Genomic DNA, 26,896 nt, shown 5'->3' with positions numbered 1-26,896 from the left:
GCAGCAACCCACCGGCTCCCCCTCTTCTGCACAGGACCCTACAAGAACCCCCACACACTTGGCTGCACAAGCTCTGCCCGCCACGCGTCTCCCGACAGAAACCAGAAGGGGCACTCAAGAAAGGATTGATCAGAACTTCCAGTGAAATCCAAGTCCCATTTCCCCCCCCCCACCGCAAAAAGATACCCACAAGTCCGGGTCCCATTGAGATCCTGCAAATTCCAGTCTCTGCAGTCAGAGAGATGGCGCCGAACCTCCCCACCACCACACCACCCTGCCCCACAGATCTCTCTGGTTCCCCTGCCGGCCCCACTGCAAAGGGGTCTGTTGCATCTCGCAACTAAGAGGAGGGTGGGCGGAGCCTCAGGGGAGGGGAGGGGCTAAGCCCCGCCCCCCACCCCAGCTGCCACCCTACAGTCCAGAGCCGCGTGTGCGTCTGTCGAGGAGAGCCGGAGTGGGGGTGGGATGGGGGTGCCGTGGTGGGGAGAAGGGATGGAGGAAAGAGGGGCTGGTTTTCCGCTTGGGCTCCTCGCCGTCCCTGCCAGCAGATGGTGCTAGTTCCTGGCTGCGATGACAACCGACAAGGCCACGCCCCCCAGCGCCACGGCTGTTGCGCCAAAGAGCCACTTCCACGGAATTGACTGGGAAAGAGAGATTGTATTGTCGTTACAATTATTGTTATTGCATTACAATTATCGTATTAATACTGATCGTTATTACTGCTATTATTATTACTATTATTATACAGTCATACCTCAGGTTACAGACGCTTCGGGTTGTGCGTTTTCAGGTTGCGCACCGCGTCGAACCCGGAAGTACTGGAACAGGTTACTTCCAGGTTTCGGAGCTTGCGCATGCGCAGAAGCACTAAATTGCACTTTGCACATGCGCAGAAGCGCCGAATTGCAACATGCACATGCGCAGACGTGGCGCTGTGGGTTGCGAGCGCTGCGGGTTGCGAACGTGCCTCCCACACAGATCACGTTCGCAACCCGAGTGTCCACTGTACTATTATTGTATTAAAACCAATCGTTATTACGGCTATTATTACTATTATTATATTCTATTTCTTATATAAATATTTCAGTCAATGACTAGTAGAGAAATAAGAAGAACAGCATACTATTAAACATGAAGTTAAAAGCAATGTTAAAAATGAGAAATGTCAAAGAATTATGTTAAAATGGTTTAAAAAAAAAACACAACAACACCAAGGTAAGGTGTTAGCAATTCTAAAATGAAGACCAGATCCAACCCCTTGCGTTGCTGGAGTGTCACTCAGCTAAAGCATCTCTGGCAGACGGCCACCCCCGCTCTGCTTAAAAGCCTCCAAGGAAGGAGAGTTCGCAAGTTCCAGAGGGAGACTGTTCCGCTGTTGAACAGCTCTTGCCAACAGTTTTCTCCTGACCAGAGGAGGAATGACCGCTGGGAGGAGCAAAGAGAGCAGGAACTCCCTGCTGCATCTACAGCTGCACAGTCGGGCGCCTTCCTCTGCCCTGCCTGCAAGAAAACACGTCTCTCCCACCTGGGTCTCTGCGGCCGCAGCAGCATCATCATCATCATAATTTATTATTTATACCCTGCCCATCTGACTAGGTTTCCCCAGCCACTCTGGGCAGCTTCCCACGGAATATTAACATACAATAACCTATTAAACATTAAAAGCTTCCCTAAAGAGGGCTGCCTTTAGATGTCTTCTAAATGTCAGCTAGTTGTTTATCTCTTTGACATCTGATGGGAGGGCGTTCCACAGGGCAGGCGCCACCACCGAGAAGGCCCTCTGCCTGCTTCCCTGTAACTTGGCTTCTCGCAGCGAGGGAACCGCCAGAAGGCCCTCGGAGCTGGGCCTCAACCGACCAGCGGCTTGACCTCACCCCCAAAGGCGCACCTCTCCATTGACTCCCGAGACAGACGGATGCCGGCCTGCAGGCGCACAGATTCCTGCATTTGCAGGGGGTTGGACTAGATGACCCATGGGACCCCTTCCGGCTCAGCGGCCGTGTGACCTACCCGGGATGACTTGTCTTTGCACTTGGCGGTGGGTCCGCTGGGGTTGCCCAGCATCTTGCGGTACATCTCCGTCTCCACGCACTTCTGGTCGGCGTGCTTCTTCGCCAGCTTCGAGAGCTCCGTGTGGATGGTCTGGCGGGGGCGGGGGGGTGCAGGGAAAGAAGGAAGACGTATTTTAGAGGAAGCAGGAGGGAGCCTTCCTGGATCAGACCAAAAGGGTCCCTAGACGAGCCTCTTTGGGTTTGTTTGCCGTTTCAAGGGATAGACTGCTGTGGAATGTGGAGGCTCCATTCAGATGCCTCGGTCAGTGTTTGGCTTATAGAAAAACTATACCGCACTTGATTTTTTTTAAAAAAAAGTTGAGCAGTTCAATTATGTGTTTTTTTGGGGGAAATGACTAAAATACATAGACCAATCTACACCAAAAAAAAATTCATTTGAAGAATATCAATAAAACATTGAAAACTGATTTTAAAAAGTAATGTGACCCGCCCAAAACAGAAAATATTTACTATTATTAACAATGTTGGGGTTTTTTCTGTGGGTACACAAAGGTATGCAATTCCGGCACCTTTTTTGTGTAGAAGAGAAGCACAGATTTTTATTTATTAAATTTGTATCCCGCCCTTCATCCATAGATCTCAGGGCAACTCACAGCGTAAAAACGCCAGATAAAAACACAAAATGCATAATAAAAATAAGAACGGGGGGGGGGCATTAACTCCCCTCCCACAAACATTTAAAAGGGTATAGGATGTTAATCAGCCCAAGGCAAGTTTTACTAGCCATGGATATATTTGGGTCTCCAGTTTTGTTTCGCTTTTTGCTTTTTTTGGACTACAAGTCCCATCATCCATAGCTACCAGGACCAGTGCTCAGGGATGATGGGCACTGTAGTCCAAAAACAGCTGGAAACGGTGCAAGAAATTATAAGAACACGATAGAACGTAACAGAGCATCGCAAATGCTGGATTCTGCTGGAGATTGCTGGACTCAGACTCTTGCAGGACAGATGAGCCCTAAAACTTGGGTTACACCTTTTGCTTCTCTTATATATAAGGACTCACCTGCCACCTGCCCTTTGCTAGAGCAACCTCAGAGTTCCCTCACCTGAGCCTACACCCCGGTTGGGCTTTGCCACGCTTCCTGTGGCCCTCAACCCCACCATACCTGGCTCTCGGCTTAATGTGATGCAGGGCAACAGAGTGTTCGCAATGACCTAACAGGCTGGTGGGCTCTCTCCCTTGCTGGGCAGGGATCTGGGGAACCAGCTTCAGGCACCGGGTTGGACTGGATGCCCACAAAGGGTACCAGGATTCTATCAGCCATCTAAGCCAGAAGAAAGCCACATCTGGGGGGAGTGGCGACATACGCCTCTGGCTACCAGCCGTTGACAATCGCCCGGTTCAGGATCCTGTAGCGGGTCAGATTCTGACCGACTTCTGCATTGCAGGGGGTTGGGCTAGATGACCCTCTGGTCCCTTCCAGACCTACGAGGCTCTGAGCCTTACCTTATTCGATGGCTCCAGCTTCAAGGCGGCTTTCAAGATGGGGATGGCCTCCCTGTATTCGCCTTGCTGTGCCAGGACCTAGGAGAGCATAGAAGAAACCCGTGTTTACAGTGGATTGTTTTGCAGGTTTCCAAACTCCGCCATTTTCAAGGACATAAGAAAAGCCAGCTGTTTTTGGACTACAATTCCCATCATTCCTGGCCACTGGTCCTGCTGGCTATGAAAGATGGGAGTTGTAGTCCAAAAACAGCTGAAGAAAAAGGCCCCATACGCTGCAACCCTTCCATGGCTGAGTGGAGGAATTGAAACCCAGGCTTCCAGGCACTCTAACCACTGCACCACACTGCCAGCATCCGGGGGGGGGCATCCATGCACCTTCCGGAGGCCTGGGTTCAAATCCAACCATACCTATGCAAGTCCACCGGGTGCCCCTGGACCGCTCCCTGCCTCTCAGCCACACCTAGGGCTGTTGCGAGGGTGAAACAAGGAGCCACCTGGACCCTCTACCCTTCCCCTGAAAGACAACCCCTACCTTCCCCTTCCGAAAAAGGGCTTTGATGTTGTCCGGCTGCTGTTCCAGGACTTGGTTGCAGGATCGCAGGGCCGCATCGTAGTGGTCCAACTTGAGCTGAGAGGCAGCTAAATTGTTCAGGCACTTCATCTTGACGTCCACTAACTCCTCCTCCTCCTCCTGGGTAAAGTCCACTGCAGGGGGGGGAAGGGGGGTTACTAGAAAGGGGGCGGGGTTGCGGCTTGGACAGGGGTGCAGGTTCGAAATGGCAAAACGAGGGCTCTTCCTAGGAATGGGAGACGTGTGGACCTCCAAAGAATCTGTAGAGCTGGAAGGGACCTTGAGGGTCACCCAGCTCAACTCCCTGGCAGGTGGCCCTCCAACCTCTGCGGAAAAACCTCCAAGAACGGGGAGACCGCCATCTCTCAAGGGAGCTCATTCTGCCATTAAGCAACACTCCCCTGCTTCTGTCATGCAAGGGAATGCAGACCCCCCGCAACCTAAATCTCCCCCTCCGCCGCCCCAGCTGTAGAGAGAAGAAGATGGAATATGCAGCACCATCTCGATATGTCTCCATTCCTTATTAATTATTATTATTATTATTATTATGCAGCCCATCTGACTGGGTTTCTCCACTCACTCAGGCGTCTTCCAACAAATTAAAACACAATCAAACATCAAACATTAACAGCTTCCCGATACAGGGCTGCCTTCAGAGCTCTTCTAAAAGTCGTGTACAGTAGACGCTTGGGTTGCAAACGTGATCTGTGTGAGATGCACGTCCGCAACCCGCAGCGGCGCTTCTGCACATGCGTGGGTTGGATTCAGCACTTGTGCGCAAAGCGTGATTTAGTGCTTCTGCGCATGTGCGGCTGCCATGACATCTGACGGGAGGGCGCTCCACAGGCCCTTGGAGCTGGATCTCTGTATCTGGGCTCCCCGAGTACACCCCGCCTCCACGCAAGTCCAGGACTGTGATGAGTCACTACAAATCCTGCCATGAGTGTTACGTGACGACAGCCTTGCGTTTTTATGTGTATAGGGAGATATCTTTTATCAAATTGTTGTTGCTTTTGATACTGAACTTTCAGGGTACAAGGCAGCTCAAGAAGTTAATGAACTCTTTTGAAAACTGGGGCTCAAAGCTGCTAGCCCTCCTATATTTAGCAAGAGTGCCTGTTAGCCCCACCCCACCCCCATCCGCCATGGGGGACCAGGCACCTTTTGAACTGGAGCCGATAATCTTCAGCGCAATGTCGTAGGAGTTGATAGCCAGAACATAGTCTGCTCGCTGGTAGTGGAAGTTGCCACGCTCCCTCTTCCGGTTCGCCAGCTCAATCTTCTCCTTCCCACTTAGGAGTTCCAGGTCCGGGGCATCCTGGGCCGCTAGAAGTTCCACTTCAAGTTCCAGAGATGAGTCAGGGGGGATGTCCGGACTCCTGATTGGAAAGGCCGAGGAAAAAACACCCCATTCATAAAAAGCATGGGCATTGCCCTACGGGATCAGAGCCAAAGCCCCACCAGCCCAGGACCCTGACTCTGACAGAGGACAGCAAGACTGCAGGTGAGGCACCCCAAAGATCCTGAAGGAGCGTCTCCACCCCCATCGTCCAGCCCAGACACTGAGGTCCAGCGGGTGGTTCCCCAACTGTGAAAAGTGAGGCTACAGAGAATTGGGCAGAGGGCCTTCTCAGTGGTGGTGCCTGCCCTGCGGAACGCCCTAACTGTAGATGTCAAGGAGATAAACAGCTATCTGACTTTTAGAAGACATTTGAAGGCAGCCCAGTATTGGGAAGTTTTCAATGTTTGGTGTTTTATTATGTTTCTGTATATGCTAGAAGCTGCCCGGAGTGGCTGGGGCAACCCAGTCAGATGGGAGGACTACAAATAAGAAAATTATTATTCTTATCCGGTTTACACAGGACACTCATGACACTTGAATCCCACAGGGTCATCCCAGGAAGGGGAGGAGTGGGAGATTCTGGACAAGCAAAAGGATTTCTTTAGGTTTCAGCGGATCCTCTTTCCTTGGGGTCTGATTCTGCCGTCAGCCCTCTGGGGGAAGGGATCCCTCGCCCCCCCCCACCTACCTCCCTTGCCGGCCAAAGCAGTACTTTGCGTCTGAGATAATGAGCGCCGTCTCTCTCATCTCCATCAGCTGTATGCAGAGGTCCAGGGCCTGCAGGGAGAGAAAGTGACTCCAGCAACTGTTGGGACGGAAGGAGACCCCTCCCAGGCCAGAAGTAAGATTCCTGGCAGCTGGTACTCTGAGGGAGAACACAGCCATTTCAGCTAGCAGGAAAAGGGGGGGGGCTCATCTAGTCCAACATCTGGTTCTCACTGTGGCCAAGAGGATAGAACAATTCAAAGTGTTGGTGCTGACCTTTAAAGCCCTAAATGGCCTCAGTCCAGTAGACCTGAAGGAGCGTCTCCACCCCCATCATCCATCCCAGACACTGAGGTCCAGCACTGAGGGCCTTCTGGCGGTCCCCTCATTGCGAGAAGCAAAGCTACAGGGAACCAGGCAGAGGGCCCTCTTGGTGGTGGCGCCCGCCCTGTTGAACACCCTCCCATCAGATGTCAAAGAGATGAACAACTACCTGACATTAAGAAGACATCTTAAGGCAGCCCTGTTCAGGGAAGTTTTTCATAGAATCATAGAATCATAGAATCATAGAGTTGGAAGAGACCACAAGGGCCATCGAGTCCAACCCCCTGCCAAGCAGGAAACACCATCAGAGCACTCCTGACATATGGTTGTCAAGCCTCTGCTTAAAGACCTCCAAAGAAGGAGACTCCACCACACTCCTTGGCAGCAAATTCCACTGTCAAACAGCTCTTACTGTCAGGAAGTTTTTCCTAATGTTTAGGTGGAATCTTCTTTCCTGCAGTTTGGATCCATTGCTCCGTGTCCGCTTCTCTGGAGCAGCAGAAAACAACCTTTCTCCCTCCTCTATGTGACATCCTTTTATATATTTGAACATGGCTATCATATCACCCCTTAACCTCCTCTTCTCCAGGATAAACATGCCCAGCTCCTTTAGCCATTCCTCATAAGGCATCGTTTCCAGGCCTTTGACCATTTTGGTTGCCCTCCTCTGAACACGTTCCAGTTTGTCAGTGTCCTTCTTGAACTGTGGTGCCCAGAACTGGACACAGTACTCCAGGTGAGGTCTGACCAGAGCAGAATACAGTGGCACTATTACTTCCCTTGATCTAGATGCTATACTCCTATTGATGCAGCCCAGAATTGCATTGGCTTTTTTAGCTGCCGCGTCACACTGTTGCCTCATGTCAAGTTTGTGGTCAACCAAGACTCCTAGATCCTTTTCACATGTATTCCTCTCAAGCCAGGTGTTTAATGTATGACACATTAGTGTATTTTTGGTCTTTGTGGAAGCCGCCCTGAGTGGCTGGGGAAACCCAGCCAGATGGGCGGGGTATGAATAATAAATTATTATTATTATTATTATTATTATTATAAGGCAGCCTGAGGACAGGATCGGAGGGCAATAGCCCTCTCTGCCTGCGGCTCCCCAGGATCTGTCACCCGGAGGTAGGGGCTCCATTCAGCTGTCATAAGAAGAGTTGTGAGAAAATCTTAGAGCTGCACCAACACAGGATGGGGCACACCTGGCTTGTCAGTAAGTTGTACATGTGAAAAAGATCAATAATAAATAATAATAGTAAAATTTTATTTATACCCCACCCTTCCAGGTTCAAAAAACTGGGCTCAGGGCGGCTAACAACAAATTTTAAATACTTAATTGATGCAACAAAAAACAGCATAAAACACAGTATAAAACGTGAATAACAATAAATTCAGAATTAAATAATTAATTTAGGGGGGGAATCCATCCAATAAACATTAGATGATAAACAGGGCTAGCTGGCTAAATTAGTCCTGTTTGGGCCAGCGAGGACACCAGGGGAGAATTAGCTGTGGGATCCCAGAGCGGGGAATCTTTGTAAAAAGGGGAGGGGGAGGGAAGGCAGGAGAATGAAAGATCAGGCTAAGTTCAAATTGAAAGCCAGGCGGAATAGCTCTGTCTTACAGGCCCTGCAGAAGTTACGGTAAATCCTGCAGGGCCCTGGTCTCCTGGGACAGAGCGTTCCACCAGATTGGAGCCATCACTGAGAAGGCCCTGGCCCTGGTGGAGGATAGTCTGACTTCCTTAGGGCCTGGGACCTCTAAACTATGATTATTCATGGCGCTTAAGGTCCTCTGAGGGGCAGACCAGGAGAGGCGGTCCCGTAAATACGAGGGACCTAAGTAAACCCCTAGCGTAACGTGAGTCTACCATGTGATGCAGCACCAAAAAAAAGTCTAATGTTATTCTAGGCTGCATCCACAGAAGTCCAGGGTCAACGTCAAGCGAAGGAACAATCCAGGTCTGTTCTGCCTTGGTCAGACCCCACCTGGAACACTGTGTCCAGTTCTGGGAGCCACAATTTAAGGAGGACATTGAGATGCCTGAATATGTGCAGAGGGAGAATGAGATGGCCAAGGGTCTGGAGACCAAGCCTGATGAGGAACGGTTGAGGGAGCTGGGTATGTTGAGCCTGGAAGAGATCTGAGAGCCATCTTCCAACATCTCAAGGGCTGTCCCATGGAAGAGGGAGCAAGCTTGTTTTCTCCTGCTCTGGAACCAAACTGGATCAAGCTGAGACCAACCAGGTACAGTTCCCTCACAACTGGTATTCACTGTCAGCATCGCCCTTGAGCCAGTGCCACGAACTGGACTCATCCACTTCAGCCCCGACTGGGCTAGGCGAGCTGGGTAGCACTTCCAGAGACCACCTTCTGCACAGGAACAGGTCAAAGTGCTGTGGACTCACAGCTTAGAGTTGTGAGCACCGGATTCACTTCCACAAGAAGACAGTCGTCGCACAGCAGAGTATAGCAGAGTATAGCAGAGCATAAATGACTCGGAGAGCAGCTCTGTAGATTATCTTCTTTATTCTATCTACAACTATAATACACAACTATTTACAGAGCTAAATGAGGTCTAAACGAAAATGCTGAACTGCACTGAGTGTCTGCAGCTGCTCTTAGCAGCAACCTTATCTATACACACGATCTCTCTCTAACACTCAGTCTCTCTCTCTCCTTTGATGTGGTGCTGGAGCGGAATAAGTAGAGAGCAGAAACCGCCCCTCCTCTCTGGAGAATCAGCAGAGAACATCAGCAGATTCTTGGATATGGGAGGGGTGAAATCTCCTCATTCACACCCCAAAAGAGAGTTTTACGCACCTGGATGACATCACAGTCCCCCAGCGTGAAGGTGAGGCTGGGGTTCTCCTCGACCACCGTCCCGTCCTGCAGCATGGTCTTAAGGCGGACGGTGACATCCTGGCTCTTAACCGGCCGGGTCTCCGGTCCCTGACCTGCGACGATGACTTTCTTTTTCAGCAAACCGCTCCCTGCGGGGAGGAACCAAGAGAAACATGAAGGAGAGCAGAAAGACGTTTGTATCCACTTTAATTAATTGGGATGATATTTGGTGTTCCTCACTGGGTCAGCAACAAGGCGTTGGGTTTATGAATGAGGGAAAATGGCAAGATGGGACCTTCTGTGTATATTTTTTGCAGATGTATAACTGAATGTGAAACAGATAGATACCAGAAATCTGTAATTTTTTAATCAGAGAAGCAAGTTTTGCTCTTCCTGATTTTTTTCAACAACTTTATGGAAGATTTTTAACATATGAAGCCCTAAAATCCAAACTCATTTATAATAAAAATCAATATATTAAGAGAGAAGCATAATAAAGAAAAATAAAATATAAAATAAAATACTATCCTTACAAAAGAGAGGAAAAAGAGCAGAGAAAAAGTAACTAAAAAGACCCTTTATCACACATCTGTCATATATTGTGTATATATACATATATAAAGGCAGAGAGGGGGATTTTTGAGTTGTTCCTATTTTTATTTTTCTTATGTATTTTGTGTTTTATCTTGTGAACCGTCCTGACACCTGCATCCTTTGCAATGAATTTTGACATGGGGGGAAGGGGACAACGAGGAAAAAGGAGAAGTGAAAGGAGAAGTGGGAGAATCATAGAATTTCTCCAGAAGGGAGAAATAGAGGTGGGCCTGAGGAGAAGCCAATCCCAGCTGCACCGGCGGAACTTCTGCCTGCCACAGCTTTTGCTGAAGGCGCTGTCCAAAGGCAAGGTGCCCTCACCTAACACATCCACCCACTCGGGGGTCTCCTCCGCGTCTTCTGGAGCAGGGGGCTGCGAGGCGGCCGTCTCTCGGCCGTCGTTTCTGGGCACGTCCTCCAGCGGAGGGAGGCCGCTCAGGTCCTCGTCTCGCCCTTCCTCTTCCTCCTCGTCGTTATCCAGGACTTCGAAATCCTCCCCGCTGTCCAGCGTGGAGGTGTTGGATTTCGCCAGCTCGGGAGAGGTCAGGTCCACCAGGCTGGCCCCCGCCCAGTCCGGAGAAATGTCCTCCAGACCTTCTCCCCCGGAAGCCATGGTGGCGGCGGATCAGGGTAGCTGGAAAACGAAAAAGGGGAGGGAAGAAGAACATACGTTTAAAGAAGATCAGGAAATGTTTATTGAATATATGGAGGGAAATTGTGTTTATTTGAAAACGTGGGCAGCATCAAGAGAAACTCAACAGTGTAAATAAGCTTTGATGGATGTAATAACGGAATACTGAATGGTTTAGTTTATATAAAATATGCAGGTATTTATGTTGTGCAAAATGAACCGTGGAAAGAGAGGAAGGGAAGTTACTGATATTTTAAGGATGGTTAAGTGAATATTAGGACCCACGTACCACCTCTCCTGGTATGCCCCACGGAGGACCTTAAGGTCCACAAATGACAACACCTTGGAGGTCCCAAGTCACAAGGTGGTTAGATTGATCTCAGCTAGGGCCAGGGCCTTTTCAGCACTGGCCCCGACTTGGTGGAACGCTCTGTCACAAGAGACCAGAGCCCTGCGGGACTTGACATCTTTCTGCAGGGCCTGCAAGACAGAGCTGTTTCGCCTGGCCTTTGGTTCGGACTCAGTCTGACCCTTATGTTTCCCTCCCCTTACGGTCTTGATTTATCAGTTGTTTTACAATGAGGCTGCATTTTAAATTGCATTTTAACCTGTATTTTAAATTGGGTTTTTTCCCCCCCTATTGTGATTTTACTATAATTTTACTGGTGTTAGCCGCCCTGAGCCCGGCTCTGGCCGGGGAGGGCGGGGTATAAATAAAATAAATTTTATTATTGTTATTTATTAATAAAATGTAAAACAGAAATTTTGTAAAAATTATTTCTAAAAAATAAAATAAAATGGGGAGAGGGAATGAAGGGAAGGGAATGGTGTGAAACCCCTATGAAGAAAGGTTGGGGCGCTTGGGTCTCTTATTTTTTCGGGTACGGCATTAACTTATTTATTTATTTACTTACTTACTTACTTAATTTGTATACCACCCTATACCCGCAGGTCTCAGCCCACCTTTCTCCCTGTATCCCTCCAAAAATCATAGAATCACAGAAACTGTAGCGCTGGGAGGGGGGTCCCCGAAGGTCATCCAGTCCAACCCCCTGCAAGGGAGGAATCTCAGCTAAAGCATCCCGGACAGATGGCCACCAACCTCCACCTGAAAACCTCCAAGGAAGGAGAGCCCACCACATCTTCATGTCGAACAGCTCTTACCCCCGGAAAAGTTCTTTCCGATATTTAGTCAGAATCTCCTTTCTTGCGGCTTGAAGCCACGGGTTCGAGTCCTGCCCTCCCGAAACAGGAGAAAACAAGCTTGTTCCCTCTTTCATTTCACAGCCCTTGAGATACTGAAAGATGGCCATTCCCTGCATTGCAGGGGGCGTTGGATTAGATGACCTTTGGGGGACCTTTCTATGATCTTATCCCCTGCCAGTCTCCTTTTTTCCAGGCCAAACACCCCATTCCTAATAAGGTTCTGTTTCCATCTCAGCCACCCTCCTCCTCTGTGCAAGGAGCTCAATGTGGCATACATGGCTATCCCATTTCTTAATTTTAAGCCCTTGCAAGGTAGGTCTGGCGGAAAGAGGAGACCGGCCCCCAAGCTCACACTTCTTGTCTCAGCAACGATTCGAACCCTGCACTCTCTAGCAGGTTCTAGCCCACATCAGAAGGCAGCCATGATAACTGGGGACTTCCTAGCTTACCATTCAGCTCCTATTTTGACAAGACCACCTCCCAGCTGTTAGGAGGAGACGGGTGCTAATCTCCCCTTTGTCCTTAACAGAACCCCAAGCATGCATATTGGAGAAATCGCCAGCCCCCCCCCCAAGGTTTGGGGGTGGGGAAATGACCCTATGGACAGATCAAGACATCTCCAGGATCTTAGCCACCCTGTGACCCAGTGAGATTGCAGACGCTGATAACTTTTAAAAAAAACCCATAGAGATTTTAATCCTATGTTCAAGAGGTGGGTGGGCAGGGAGGAAGGAGGGAGGGAAGCAAGAATAAGAGAATCTGTAGAGTTGGAAGGGAACCCAAGGGTCATCTAGTCCAACCCCAGGCGATGCAGGTAGATTTCCCCCAGTGTGGGGCTTAAACCCACAACCCTGAGATTAAGAGTCTGGTGCTCTGCCGACTGAGCAATCCAGAGTCGTCCTATTTTTTTCTATGTAGTGAACCGCCCTGAGAGCTACAGATTGAAGGGCAGTATGCAAATGTAATATTTAATTCTTTTTATTTATTTACTTTATATTTATTTATTTATTTATTTATTTACTTACTTACTTACTAAATCTGCATGCCGTCTTATACCTGTGGGTCTTAGGGTGGCTCACAACATAAAATCACAACATAAGACACAAAATAAATAAATAAATAAATAAATAAATAAATAAATAAATATTATTTATACCCCGCCCATCTGGATGGGTTTCTCCAGCCACTCTGGGCAGCTTCCAACAGAATATTAAAATACAATAACCTATTAAACATTAAAAGCTTCCCTAAAGAGGGCTGCCTTAAGATGCCTTCTAAAAGTCTGGTAGTTGTTCTTCTCTTTGACATCTGGTGGGAGGGCGTTCCACAGGGAGGGAACCGCCAGAAGGCCCTCTGCCTGGTTCCCTGTAACATGGCTTCTCTCAGGGAGGGAACCGCCAGAAGGCCCTCAGAGCTGGACCTCAGTGTCCAGGTAGAACGGACACTTTTTTAAAACAGTGGTGATGAGCTGTATTCAATGTTAGTCATAGCAATCAGCATAAACCCATTGAAGTTGCTGGGTGTGACTAACCTAGACCAATATGCTTGAATAGCTCCCTTAGCTGGAGACATATTATATAATATAGTGCTATATTCACTTTTCTATTATTTCCTTTCTCTCTCTCTCTCTCTCTGCAGAAAAGTAATAATATTAATACTAACACTGGGAAGTGTAGCGGATAGAGTGCCGGACTGGGGTCTGGGTTCAAATCCCCCAACTCAGCCATGAACCTTGGGTGACCTTGGGGGGGGTGCAGTCACTGTCTCTCAAGCCAACCTACTTTGTAGGGCTGTTGTGTTGATGAAATGAGGAGCAGGGGGACCACATACAATACTTTGAGCTCCTCAGAGAAATAAACAAATAAATAAATCAATAACAAACAAATCAATCCCACTTTCCCATAACAACAACAATAAATAATAATAAGTAAAGTTGCTTATTCATAGACTTTGTTGCTGGAGGAAGCTTTTCATGGACAAAACTCCCCAAACCTTCAGAAATTCACATGCCTTCCTAATAATGATAATAACAGGAATAATTTCATTATTTGTACCCCGGTGATTTGACTAGGTTGCCCCGGGCACTCTGGGTGGCTTCCAACATACGCAAAAACATAATAAAACAAATCTAGATGTCTTCTAAATCTAAGTAATGGTGATACAGTAATAAATTTGTTTGTCGGTTCTGTTCCTAGAGGAGCCTATTTTGGGGGCCAAGTCTCCCTGAACCTTCAGAAATTCACATGCCTTCTACACTCACAAGCACCCATCCTCTCCCCAGCAGACAGTCCCTGGGGCACCCCAGGCTGACCCCTTTCTCAGGCTCCACCAGGGCAGGGAAGGGAACAAACAACTCACGGTCAGCAGATTCGCAGCACAAACAACAGGAAGCCAGTGCCTGCGCAACATGTCATTAACCTGTGGAACTCCCCGAGGGAAGGGCTCGGTTGCGAAACGCCTGCGTCACATGCAAAAGGCTGCTGGTTCAATCCCTAATGGGATCCCCAGGAAGATCTGGGAATGTGCCCTGCCAGAAGCCCTGGAGGGCCACTGCCAGCCAGTGCAGGCAATGCTGAGCTCCAGGGACACAGTGTCAAGGCAGCTTTCTGCATTCCTTTGCTAAAAGGTTTTTAAGAAGATAAAGTCTCCTACCTTCGAGCAAGTCTGCCTGCAATTTTGCCTTTTGCAGAAGGAATGCTCAAGAGATGGTACGGAACAATATCAGAGTACTATTATGCACAAGGCCCTTAATCTTAGGGTCGTGGGTTCGAGACCCATCTTGGGCAAAAGATCCCTGCATTGAAGGGGGTTGGACTAGATGGCCCTAGTGATCCCTTCCAACTCTATGATTCTGTGTGCATGCAAGGGGGAAAGCAGGAAGCCAGGGCGGGTTCGGATTTCGCCTCTGCTGAACTCCCTAAGTAGATATCCTTATCCAAGACGCCCTCTGTTTCTTTCTGAGCCAAAGCCCTGGCACCCTTCCCTGGGCCCCACCTGCTGCAACACTTCGCAGGGTTGTTGTAATTTATTTGTGCTCTGATCTGACCATTCGGGCAAATGTAATAATAATAATAAGACCTGTCTGGTAGCCAGATTCTGCACCCAGATTTGTAGGCACAGATCATCCTCTAGAATAAAATAGCTTACTAGGGAAATGCTGAAGTTGCCCTTTGGGGAGCCTCAGGGTCAATTTTTATGGTAGCCCAAATCTCAGTTGTACAGGTGTCTGTATATATCTTAATTTTAACTCATGAGCTATTGCTGCAATCTGCTCTGAGTGTATATTTTCTCTTTATGAACGCTGTTTTTATTGTGTTATGCGAGCTGGTCTTTGACCGTAATAAATTATCTATCTAATAATAATAATAATAATAACCACAATTCCATTTTAGCATGCCATTTCAGGATTATAATTAAAATTAAAGCGTTCTGATACAGGCAGGCACGAAAGGACAGCAAAGCTCAGACCCAGCAGCCCGATCCAAAAACCAGGTTGTACCCCAACACACCCAAGCAGGCTGGCAGGCAGGCAAAGACTGCTGCAACCTCAACCCACACGCAGAGAGGAGGCAAGGGCTGGCGAGGCCGGGGTAAATGAAATTAGTAATAATGAAAATAATAATAATAAAGTGTATTTCTAGGCCACAAAAGTGAGTCGAGGGCGCACACCCACACCCAACGCACGAGATCTTGAGGACTAGGAAGCTTATCACAGCAACACGGGGAAACAGAGGGAAGATTTGTGTTGGATTTCAAAGCAGGGTTACGTGATGTGGCCTAGCCTCTGAAACGCCACCCACCCCACATGGGCCCAGGCGCCCCTTGGCCGGGCTCCAAGGTTTAGGCCTTAATCCCCAGGCGCTTCCTCCAATCCCTCCCCCACCCTGCCTAAAACTTGGCAGCCGGGCAGGAGGAGCAAGTGGCAAATCCGGGGTCCTGGGCTTACCGCTATGGGCTTCCCAAGAGCTGCGTGGAGTTCGAGCCCTCGAGTCCCGGATTCAAAAGGCGCCACATGCACGACCTGCAAAACAAGATAAAATTTAATGGAGGGGGAGAGAGAGGAAGGCAGCTAATGCAGAAAGGATTGCAAACACACAAACACCCCCGCCCAGGTTGCAAAGTCCAGGCAACTGCCTTCTCTGAACCACCCCCCTCTCCCCATTGCATGGGTGCAGTCTCTGCCTTCCCCACTGTTAAGAACTCCCCCCACATTCCTGCCCTCCCCTCTTCTCTGCCCCCCCCCCCAAATGTATTGCTTGCAAGACACTCACCTGGTCCAGGAATGATTCCTCTCCCACCAACCCCCACCTCAATTCCCCCACCACTGGCTCAGCTGACAACAGGAAGTCAACGCTACTGGCTAATGGGGCTGCCGGTCAAAGCCTGCCCCTCCCTCTTAAAGGGAAAGGGAGGAAAAATATTTCCCATGCATTATTTTGCTTCCTAAAATTCATAAACAGCCTGACTGTAAAATTATTTATAAATTTTTATTGTATTATTGCATTATTTCATTTTTTTAAATTAAATTATTTTTTAAAATAATTTTAGAAGTTGTGTGTCCTTGTTTTTCAGTTTGATCCATGTTTTTGTATAGGGCTTGCTCCCTAGCAAAAGGGTGTCCAGAACCCAACCTCACAGGGTCGTTGTTAGGGGGGAAACGGGGGGGGGGAGACGTCTGCATGCCCCCTTGGGCTGCTTCTGAAGAGAGGGCAGACTATTGAAGTGTGATAATAAAATGAGGAATAGGATGCAAAGGGCAACAATAAATAAATTTAAGGACTCTGGGTACAGATTAATAGCAAAATAAAGGCATTGGCCTTCATTTCAAATTACACTGCTATAGCCACCTATAGCAGTCCAGCAAGCAGATTCAACTGTCTGAGTAATTCTGTGTACGTTTACTCAGGTTTCTAGTCCTCATGGCAGCAATGCTTTCGAATGCTGCTTGCTGGAAGCTTTTGTGCTTGGATTCCGGACCAGCCCTTCCTCTTGGAACGTGGGATAGCTCAGTTGGTAGAGCATGAGGCTCTTAATCCCAGGGTTGTGGGTTCGAACCCCACGTTGGACAAAAAGATTCCTGCATTGCAGGGGGTTGGACTAGATGACCCTCGTGGTCCCTTCCAGCTCTACAGTTCTGTGAATCTGTGAGTCCTGCTTGTGGGCTTCCCATTGGCTGGCCACTGTGAGAACAGGATCCTGGACTAATAGGCTACATGGGCTCTTCTGACGGGTAATGTGGTTTAGTGATTAGAGCACTGGGAGGCCAGGGTTGAACCCCCCACTTGGCCATAAAGGTCATTGTGTGACTCGGGGCCAGTCATTGCCTCTCAGCCCCAAGGTACCTCATAGGGACATTGTGAAGATAATAAATAAGTCCTATTGCATCCAATAGAACTTACTCCCAGGTAAGGATCACAGTCATAATTCAGCTTGCTCCTGTGTAACCAGCAGCTGGCCAATAGGCACAGGGTCCAAGCCCTGGGGGGCCCCAGGGCATATTAAGAATAAGATCTGTCCCAACATTTAGCTATTAAAATAGGACACTATTCATTATTCTTCTCTCCCCGTTAAATGTGTTATAGATACACAGCCTAGCAACTCATAAAAAGGTAAAGGTAAAGGGACCCCTGACCATTAGGTCCAGTCGTGGCCGACTCTGGGGTTGCGGTGCTCATCTCACTTTACTGGCCGAGGGAGCCGGCGTACAGCTTCCGGGTCATGTGGCCAGCAGGGCTAAGCTGCTTCTGGGGAACCAGAGCAGCGCATGGACACGCCGTTTACCTTCCCGCCAGAATGGTACCTATTTATCTACAGTGGATGCTCGGGTTGTGAACGTGATCCGTGCTGGAAGCACGTTTGCAACCTGTAGCGTTCACAACACGCAGAGCTGTGTGTGTGTGTGTGTGTGTGTGTGTGTGTCACAATTTGGTGCTTCTGCACATGCGCAAAGCGCAATTTAGTGCTTCTGCGCATGCGCAAGCGCCAAAACCCGGAAGTAACCAGTTCCGGTACTTCCGGGTTTGATGTGGTGCGCAACCTGAAGCATATGACTGTACTTGCACTTTGACGTGCTTTCGAACTGCTAGGTTGGCAGGAACAGGGACCGAGCGACGGGAGGTCGCGGGATTCGAACCGGCAACCTTCCTATCAGCAAGCCCTAGGCTCTGTGGTTTAGAGCACAGCGCCACCCACGTCCCTAGCAACTCATAGGGATGTTTAATAATTTAATAGGAGTATTGAGGTGTTTGTCAGGGGATGAGGAAACTGAGGTCCTCCAGATTCATGGAAATGTCATCAGAGGGCACCCTAAGCGTCATCTAGTCCAGCCCCTGCAATGCCATGTCTTTGCCATCACCAGTGATGGGGGTCCAGAATCCAGCAACAATGAGGATGGCCACAGGTTCCATATCTGTTTCATTTCATTTGCACCTAGCAATGAGAGAGAGACAGAACCTCCCTATACAGAGAAAGTCTATCTCTGACTACCGGATGTGGGATAAACAGCAGGCAGGTACTTGTCCCAGCTACAGGAGCTTCCTGAAAACATTTAACTGGCTCAAACCAGCTTATAACCGAGGAAATTCTTGTTTTAGATCCATTCCACACTCAACAGATGCTCCACATCCAGCTGCAGTCTACCTGCCTGCAGAGTAAACCTCAGGAGGCAACTCTCTCAATTTCCCACACCTTGTGGGAAAATGCTGGATGGGGAAGAGGATTAACTTCCAGTGTCCTTAAAAGCAGAGTGCAGACTCGCCTGGATTGCCTAACACAAGAGTCAGGTTATGCATTAACCATTCAGCCAAGTATTTGTCCCACGCACCCCTCCAAGGAGAGGGGAAATTGCAATAGCTGGCATTTAATTGCATTAAGTGTGCAATAAATCAGCTTTTGCCAAGTTTCGCAGTCACAGAATGAGCTCTGTTGTGGCCAAGTTTGCAGATGAAACTAAATTGTTAGGGGTGCAATGCAAATGTAAAGGGATGAATGTTGGAGCCAAAAAAAATTTAAATTTTACATATATGCTCCTTGGGTCTTAACTGGCAATAACTGACCAGGAATGTAACACTGGGTTCATAGTTTGCTCAAATGAAGATGTTAAACCCAGTATGTGGCAGCCATGAAAGAGGCAAATTCCATGCTAGGGATCATTAGGAAATAAATTGAGAATAAAGCTCCTGTTCTAAAAATGCACATTTCAGCCTCAGGCCATGCGCCACTGCCAGGTAGGCTAAGCCAGCCTGTGCCTACCTTGTAGTATGTCAAGATCTACGCTCTGCATGTGCCCAGAAACCCTGGTGAGCCAACATATGCCTACCTTGCTGCCTCTGGAGTAACACCCTCTCCATGTGGCCAGAAAACCCAGGGGGGAAGGTGCGACCGACCATCTTGTTTAAGGAGAAATGAAACCTCTGCACATGCCCAGAAACCGAACTGGGAGCAGATTTTAACTAACCAGTTGTCCAGGGATGCACTCTGCACATACCCCGAAACCCTGGGGGCCAGCATATTCCCATCTTGCTGTGTAGGGAGAAACGCACTCTGCACATGCTCAGAAACTCGGAGAAGGGTGTCAAGCTTTACCTAATTCGTTTTCCATGTTGTTAATATATGTGTTGGAAGCTGCCCAGAGTGGCTGGCGCAACCCAGCCAGATGGGCAGGATGTAAATGTCAATTTTTTATTTATATTTTATTAATAAGAGATAAACTCTGCACATGCCCAGAACCTCGGGGTTCTCCCCCTCCCTTAAATTATGATTTATTACATTTACTTCATTATATATCGTAAATCTAGAGCCTACTTCGCTGTCTGTGGAGATGCGCTCTGCACATGCTCAGGGGCACCCGCTCCGCGTCTCCTTCGCGCTCCTAGCGAGCCGCTTGGGGGCGTGGCCTGGGGCGGGCAAGGGGGCGTGGCCAGCGGAGTTCCCCAATCGAGACGGAGGACGAGCCGCGCGGGGCTAAGCGCGGAAGTAGGCCCCGCGTTGCCAAGGAAACGGGCCGGGTTCCATACGCACGCACGCACGCACGCCGCGCAGGGGGACGCCGAGGTCGCGCCGTGCGTGGGGCCACGCCCCAACCCGGAAGTGAGCGAGCGGGCGAGCAAGCTGGGCTCCGTGCGCGCGCCTGTCCGGGGCAGGAGGCGGCCCTCGGCGGGGGCGCGGTACGAGGGGCCGCCGCCCTCACCTCCGGCGCCTCGACGGGCCCTCAAGGCTCCCCCGCCCCAGCCACGGGCAGGTGAGCCCGGAACTGGCGAGGCCCCTCAGGTAGGCCGGGGGCGGGGCCTCCTGGGAGGGCGGGGGCGCATTCCCTTCCCAGGGGCAGGAGCTGTTCTTGTGGGGGGGACTAAGCTGGGGGGGGGCTTGTGGGCGGGGTCTTCTGCATTAGGTGGGTGGGGCCTTTGCCTTGGTGGGCGGGGCCTTCTCTGCTCTAGGAGGTTTGTTGTGGGCGGGGCTTCTGGTTTCAATGGGTGGGGCTTATTGGGGAGGAGTTTGTGGGCGGGGTGTTTGGTCAGCGGGGTTTTGCTGTTGGGAGCTCGTGGGCGGGGCCTACTTGCATGGGTGGGCGTGGTTTTCTCTTATATGGGAGGGGGTTGTTGTGGGTGGGGCTTCTGGTTGGAGTGGGCGGGGCTTATCTGTTATTGGGGAGGGTCTTGTTTCAGGGGCTTTGAAGGAGGAGGAGGAGGAGGTCAGTGGGGAAGCTTACTTGGCTCCTGTTATGGGGAAGGGGCTTTGCCTGGCGTGGCAAAAGTGCTTCTCAGATAACAAGGGACTTTGATTTGTGGGGAAGGGGCTTTCTTACTTTTCAACAAGAAAAAAGACAGTTTACACTTCCTTTTTTGATCTTGCCACCCAGGAAGGTCAGGGCTGCTTGGTCTCTTCTACTGCTGCTTGCAGCTTGGCTCACTTACTTGATATAACATCCCCATTCCTTGTAGATTAGCGCCTGCCTCCTCTCGCATGGGTGGTGCTGTGGGGTAAACGGCATTTCCGTGCGCTGCTCTGGTTCGCCAAAAGCGGCTTAGTCCTGCTGGCCACATGACCCGGAAGCTGTGCGCCGGCTCCCTCGGCCAATAAAGTGGGATGAGCACCCTTTACCTTACCTCTCATGCAGATGCTCTTCTGGTCTGCGCTTTGCCTGCTAGATCCTCGTGGCTTCCTTGAATCACTTCCTCAGTGTTCTCCCACTTCCTTCTTTCCACCCTGACCTCTTCCTTCTTCTCCTCAGGTACAAGCCCCACGTTAAGATGGAGCCCACGGCCTCAGCCGTCTTCTGCAGCCGGGTCCTTGGCATGGTCAACTCGGAGGATGTGAACGCCATCATCCTGGCTCAAAAGAACATGTGAGTGGCCCCATTTTTATTTTGCAGCACTGGACTTACCCACCTTGGTACTGTTTCTTTCCCTTCATAGAATCATGGGTTTGTAGAGTTGGAAGGTTCCACCAAGGGTCATCTAATCTAACCCCCTGGAATGCAGGGATCACAGCTAAAGAACCCTGGACAGGAACCTCTGTTTGAAAACAAGGAAGGAGAGTTCACCACTAACAAGGGAGTTTGTTCCTCACCCTCTTGAGCAGTAGAATAAAAGTTTGCTCCATCTTCCCTGTGACAACCCTTCAGATATTTGAAGGTGGCTGCTGTATCTCCTCTCAGTCTCCTCTTTTCCAGGCTAAACATTCCCATTTATTTCACTTCGTTCACCTTCTTTCTCCCTTTCCAAGCTAAAAACATGGTTGGCAGTGTGCTCTCCTTCAAAATTCCTGCTCCATGTCTCCATCTTCTTGCCTTACCCTTCCATGGCTCTCAGCATTCACTGGAGGAGGAGTGCTGAACTTTGGAAGTCACTCCCGCAGCAGGCAGTGGTGGTCACTTATTTGGAAGGCCCCACGGAGGACCTTAAGGTCCATAAATAGCAACACCCTAGTGGTCCCGGGCCCTAAGGAAGTTAGATTGGCTTCAGCCAGAGCCAGGGCCTTTTCAGCGCTGGCTCCAGCCGGGTGGAACGCTCTGTCTCATGAGACCAGGGCCCTGCAGGATCTGATTTATTTCCGCAGGGCCTGTAAGACAGAGTTGTTCCGCCTGGCCTTTGGCTTGGAGCCAATTTGATCCCCTCCCCCTCTTTCCTTTTTCCTTTCTCCTTCTGTGATGGAACTCCTATTTGGGGACTTCACTGGCTTTTTTTCTGGCCCACGTAGGACCAGTCTGGATAGTTGGCCTTGATGAAGATTTGACGTTTTCATCCCCCCAAAAGTTTTTGATTTGAGTTTCCACTGAAATGAGGCTGCATTTTAATGTTGTATTTTATTCTTGTTTTTAAATTGTATTTTAATCAATTGTTTTTATAGCTGGTGTTAGCCACCCTGAGCCCAGTCTTGGCTGGGGAGGGCGGGGTATAAATAAATTTTATTATTATTATTATTTATTAAGAGGACTGGTCAAAACTGAAGGAGGATAAGGCCACCAGTGACTACCAGTCACTCTGGCTGTGCTCTCCCTCCAACGTCGGAGACAGTAAATGCCCCTGGAATGCATTTGCTGGCAATTGTAAGTGGGGAGAGTTGCTGTTGCCCTCGGGACCTGATTGCAGGCTTCCCGTTTGGGACATCTGTTGGCCACTGGGCTGGGCTCTGTGGGCCCCCTTTGGCCTGGCTCCCCTTACGTTCTTCATGCTTTTTATAATTAAGTTTTTCCATTAGTACTTTTTATTGAAAGAATTAGCAATTATAATAAAATAAAATAGAAATTAATAAATTACAATTATAAAGATACAAAGGAACAAACATTCATATAATAAAGAAAGAAAACACAAAAATGCAAAGTAATGTACTCCCATACATAAATTGATATAGTGTTATCATCCTAATACCTGTATAGATGTTAATAGCCTGCTACATTCTGTACAAACTCATTCCAAATGTTGTCATTTTATGCAAGCAAATTTGCATCTGTAACAGTCTGTTCGTAAGTAGCGAGTGTTCTCATATTGTCAATCCATTGATTAAAGGTTATCATATCTTTATTCTTCCAGTTCATCAGTATCAGTCTCTTGGGCGCCATTAGGGTGTGTGGAATCCCATTTCCATACAATAGGTACATAATTCAAAATAATATTCTCTGCTGAAAGATTTAACTTTTTCTGCAGTCAGTTATACAATCCAGCACTTTCTCCCAAAACTTGATAAGTCTAGAACACTGCACGTTCTTCATGCTTGCCTGCAGCTCCCAAAACATCCCTTAATCCTGGTAATCTTAAACCTGCCTCTTGAGCCAACCCAAGCCAACAGCTTGTCTTTGTTGCCCAGGCTGGACCGATTTGAGAAAACCAATGAGATGCTGCTCAACTTCAATAACCTGTCTGGTGTCCGCATGCAGCAGATGAGCGAGCAGTTCCTGCACCACACCCGGACCTTAGTGGAGATGAAGAAAGATCTGGACAGCATCTTCCGGAGAATCAGGTGAGGCTGGCCGACCACTAGGGCATTCTTCCCATCTTGTCCACGGGGCAAGTAATGCTGTTGCTTAGAATCTACGGCCTTCCAGATCTTACTAAACTACAACTCCCATCATTCCTTGCTATTGGCTGCAGCGCCTATGGGTGATTGGAGGTGTGGCTCAGTAACACTTTCAGGTTTACAGGTTAGCCACCCCTGGTGTCAGACTGTAAGATGTGGGAGATCAGGGTTCAGATCCTGCCTCAGCCACAAGGCTCACTGGGCAGCCTGTTTATGAGCCAAACCTCCCTCACAGGTTTTGGGGGGATAAAACAGAGAGGGAGAAGGTCTGGAAATTATTCTGACACACACACACACCCTTGTATTTTTGGCTGCTCATTTTTTATTCTACTTGTGTGGCATTAATGATATGCTTTAGTTCAAAGAACCATAGAATTGTGGAGTTGGAAGGTACCCAATCATCTAGTCCAACCCCAAACAATAGAGGAATCCTAGCTAAATAATACCTGACAGATTATCATGTTTGTGTCTCATACAGGACGCTTAAAGGGAAGCTCGCGAAACAGTATCCAGAGGCATTTAGTAGTGAGTATTATTATTATTATTATTATTATTATTATTATTATTATTATTATCATCATTATATTTATATTCCACCTTTTCCCCAGAGTGAGACAAGGCAGCTTACACCAGTGACATGAATGCAGAAGGTTAAAAAAGCATAGAAGTTAAACTATAAACACTATAGAAACAGACCTTTTAAAATACATATTGTAAAAGCAGCACAGCACTTTTTAAAAGCCATTTCCTTAAAAAAAAAACCCCAGTAATATTTCCTAGGGAATAGTTTGCATGTCGCTCTCCAGGCTGTGTGATTGAGCAGTAAAACATCAAATGCAATGCTGTGTAAATAAGTGTAAGGTAGAATTGTAGAGTTGGAAAGGATCTCTAGGGTCATGTAGTCCAATGCAGGAATCTCAGCTCAAGCATCCATGACAGATGGCCACCCAACCTCTGCTTACAAACCTCCAAGGAAGGAGAGTCGACAACCGGCCAAGGGAGACTGTTCCACTGTCGAACGGCTCTTACTATCATAAAGTTTTTTCTGATGTTTAGTCAGAATCTCCTTTGTTGTAACTTGAAACCATGAGTTCGAGTCCTACCCTCCAGAGCAGGGGAAAACAAGCTTCCTCCTTCTTCCATGTGACAGCCCTTAAGATATTTGAAGATGGCTCTCCTGTCTCCTCTCAGTCTCCTCTTTCCCAGGCTAAACATCCTCAGCTCCTTCAAGCGCTCCTAACCAGGCTTGTTCTCCAGACCCCTCATCATCTCCGTCACCCTCGTCTGCATACCTACCAGCTTGTCAGCATCCTTCTCAAATTTTGGTGTCCAGAACTGAACGCAGCATGTTTTATTGTCTTTACAACTCTTGTAAGCCTCTCCTAAAAGTTCACTTTGCACATTTTTCAGAACCCCCAAGCCCAGCGACGATTATTTTCCTGTGCACTCAAAACCCTTTTCACCTGCATTAACTGTAACAGTTTTCACAATGGTCCCATAGGCTAGACCACCTTTCTGCCTTCCACATAACACGCCTAATGCTTCGTTCCGTTGGCGAAGGTGGCATGTGCTTTTTAGCCACCCTCTTACCTGTCCCGTCTGTCAGTCTGCCTCATTACCGTTCTGATCCCCAGATATCCACGAATCTCCCATCCTGGAAGACGACGACTTTGACCCGATCCCCAAAAGCACCGCCACCACCATTGCTACCTCGGAGCAGAGCACGGAGTCCTGTGACACCAGCCCGGACATCATCTCCCCTGCCACCAGCCACGACTTTGAGGACCTTTCCCAGGGGCCGTACGACTCGCCGGCGGTGAATGGGCAGAGCATCACAGACGACGACAACGAGACGGACTAGTCTCTACAGTGAAGCTCTCGCATGGGGCAAACTGATGCGCCGTCTTGACCCCTGCTTGCTTCTGGACTTGCAAACTGGCGACCCCCTTCTTTTTCAAAAAACAAAACAAAACACCAACCAACCTGTATTTTCTGTGTTGTCTTGGCCAGCTGTTTCTTTGCGTCGGGGAGAGAGGGGCAAGCCTGGGCAAAAGTGGCTTTTCTTGCATGAACCGCCGTCTTCCCCTGCGGTGCTGATCTGTGATTTTTATGCCAAATATGCAAAATGGTGAGCAGCTAGTTCACATTTTTTTGGGGGGGGGACACTGCACTGGGGTGTGTGTCTGCCCAATTGGGTGTGTTCACTGAGGGCTACCTCCAGCCTCCCAGCCAACAGTATAACCATGCTTAAGACACACATGAATTTGCATGTGCTCAAAAGATTGTTCTCTAACAGGGATCCTATCAGCCCCAAATGTGCAGCTTTTGGGGAATTGGCCAACCGTGTGTTAGCTATGCGTCCCTGTAACGGCTGCCAGCTGGTTCATTTGCTACCCTGTAAACAGAATAACATGCAAAAAGCACTTGGTTCTATCCAAACCTCTTCGGAGAACTGCTTGAAATGAATCAACATGAACGTGGGGCCATGAATTTCAAGGGGTCTGCCCCAAGAGGAGCTTTCTTCAGTGCAGCCTATATACCCTGAATCCACACAAGGACATTTTTTACAGTGGTGGTGGTAGCGTTCCTAGTGAGAAGAAACAATTTGGGGTTCATCCCCGATTCCATTTTGCCGGGCACAAGTGTCGATAGCGGAGCTCAGTTCCTCCACCACTCGGGGCCTCCCAGTTCCTTGAGCCATGTTTTCCTGCACGCACTCTGTTCATGCATGGGCCTGTGGTTTTAGCTGCATTGTGCCCTGTTCCAAAGAAGTGCAGATCTGCTCCCCTCTCCTGGTTCTCTTGCTGACCTGGTGAGGGTTGGAGCACACAGCAGCCTCCATCGCGACTTCCTCTTAACTCCCCTTTAAAAGTATGTCTCTTCCTGCGCTACTTTTTCCATCATCCAATGATGCACCTTATATCTGACACAAGAGAGTGTATGTGCTTGCCTTGTTAGTGGCGAAGAAGAGCTGGAATTTTTTTTGCGCCTGGCAACCAAAGCGCCCCTTGGGTTTCAGATTTATAACTGCTCGTTGGCCAGAAGTAATGTCTTTAGCATTAACTTTAGAAGTGTAGAATCGATTCTGATCAAATAAAGTCTCCTGGAGCAAAATATACATCAGGACACTTAGTTTGGACAGAATTGAGTGTACACTTCCAGAGTTGACTCTGATTACATTTCTTCTGGAAAATGAGTCGCCATAGCTGCTAGAGGGTGTGGAAATTTGCGTCCAGGGGTTTTCAGACTTGTCTACCCATATTCCATCCAAAGCCCAAGGGGTGTGTTGGTTGCCAGATACAAAATACATTGGCATTAGTTTCAGCTCTCCTAGCCCACTGTGTGCTGCCCATCTTAAGCAGAGGTTGCCCACTGCTTCCACCCTCCTCTTAACATCTGTTACAATCATCCTGTTAGGTACTTTTCCCTAGAGGTATCCAGTGTAAACAGCTAACGCCAGCACAATAGCTTTTTTTCCAGCGAAACTTCCCCACTTCCTATAATTGCCTACCTTCCCCCCCAAATCGAGTGGGTTGGGGGAATCCCAAAAACAAATTTAGAAGAGGGCAGAAAAGTTAAAAGCCGTTGAGCTACCCTAAGTGTTCAGTTGCATCCCAGTACTGGGTTGTGTTCAACATTCGACC

The 26,896-nt window shown here is 48.8% G+C and overlaps 2 protein-coding genes across 4 annotated transcripts; one reads left to right on the top strand and one right to left on the bottom strand.

The window, feature by feature from the left end:
- Nucleotides 1-108: 108 nt before the first annotated feature.
- FKBP8 (FKBP prolyl isomerase 8) lies at nucleotides 109-19,664 on the bottom strand. Of its 2 annotated transcripts, none has more exons than XM_053372762.1 (10): nucleotides 19,542-19,664; nucleotides 15,685-15,759; nucleotides 10,223-10,535; nucleotides 9,287-9,456; nucleotides 6,123-6,211; nucleotides 5,254-5,471; nucleotides 4,054-4,226; nucleotides 3,522-3,599; nucleotides 2,011-2,142; nucleotides 109-641 (listed from the first exon to the last, which is right to left on the bottom strand). In XM_053372762.1, exons 3-10 carry the CDS (start codon nucleotides 10,512-10,514, stop codon nucleotides 555-557), a joined length of 1,239 nt encoding a protein of 412 aa, XP_053228737.1. In that variant the 5' UTR covers nucleotides 10,515-10,535; nucleotides 15,685-15,759; nucleotides 19,542-19,664; the 3' UTR covers nucleotides 109-554. The 2 variants fall into 2 exon arrangements, with proteins under 2 accessions (XP_053228737.1, XP_053228739.1); XM_053372764.1 differs by lacking the exon at nucleotides 19,542-19,664 and adding an exon at nucleotides 16,010-16,083.
- Nucleotides 19,665-19,893: 229 nt separating this feature from the next.
- Nucleotides 19,894-25,240, top strand: KXD1 (KxDL motif containing 1). 2 transcript variants are annotated; one of them, XM_053372768.1, is made up of 5 exons: nucleotides 19,894-20,006; nucleotides 20,968-21,081; nucleotides 23,043-23,195; nucleotides 23,731-23,777; nucleotides 24,887-25,240. In XM_053372768.1, exons 2-5 carry the CDS (start codon nucleotides 20,987-20,989, stop codon nucleotides 25,111-25,113), a joined length of 522 nt encoding a protein of 173 aa, XP_053228743.1. In that variant the 5' UTR covers nucleotides 19,894-20,006; nucleotides 20,968-20,986; the 3' UTR covers nucleotides 25,114-25,240. The 2 variants fall into 2 exon arrangements, with proteins under 2 accessions (XP_053228743.1, XP_053228742.1); XM_053372767.1 differs by having other exon boundaries at nucleotides 19,916-19,977.
- The last annotated feature ends 1,656 nt before the right edge of the window (nucleotides 25,241-26,896 follow it).

This window comes from Podarcis raffonei, chromosome 18 (assembly GCF_027172205.1).
Source record: "Podarcis raffonei isolate rPodRaf1 chromosome 18, rPodRaf1.pri, whole genome shotgun sequence".
Lineage (NCBI taxonomy): Eukaryota > Metazoa > Chordata > Lepidosauria > Squamata > Lacertidae > Podarcis > Podarcis raffonei.
The sequence above is the reverse complement of the archived record's forward strand: the minus strand, read 5'-3'. Positions and strand labels throughout refer to the sequence as shown.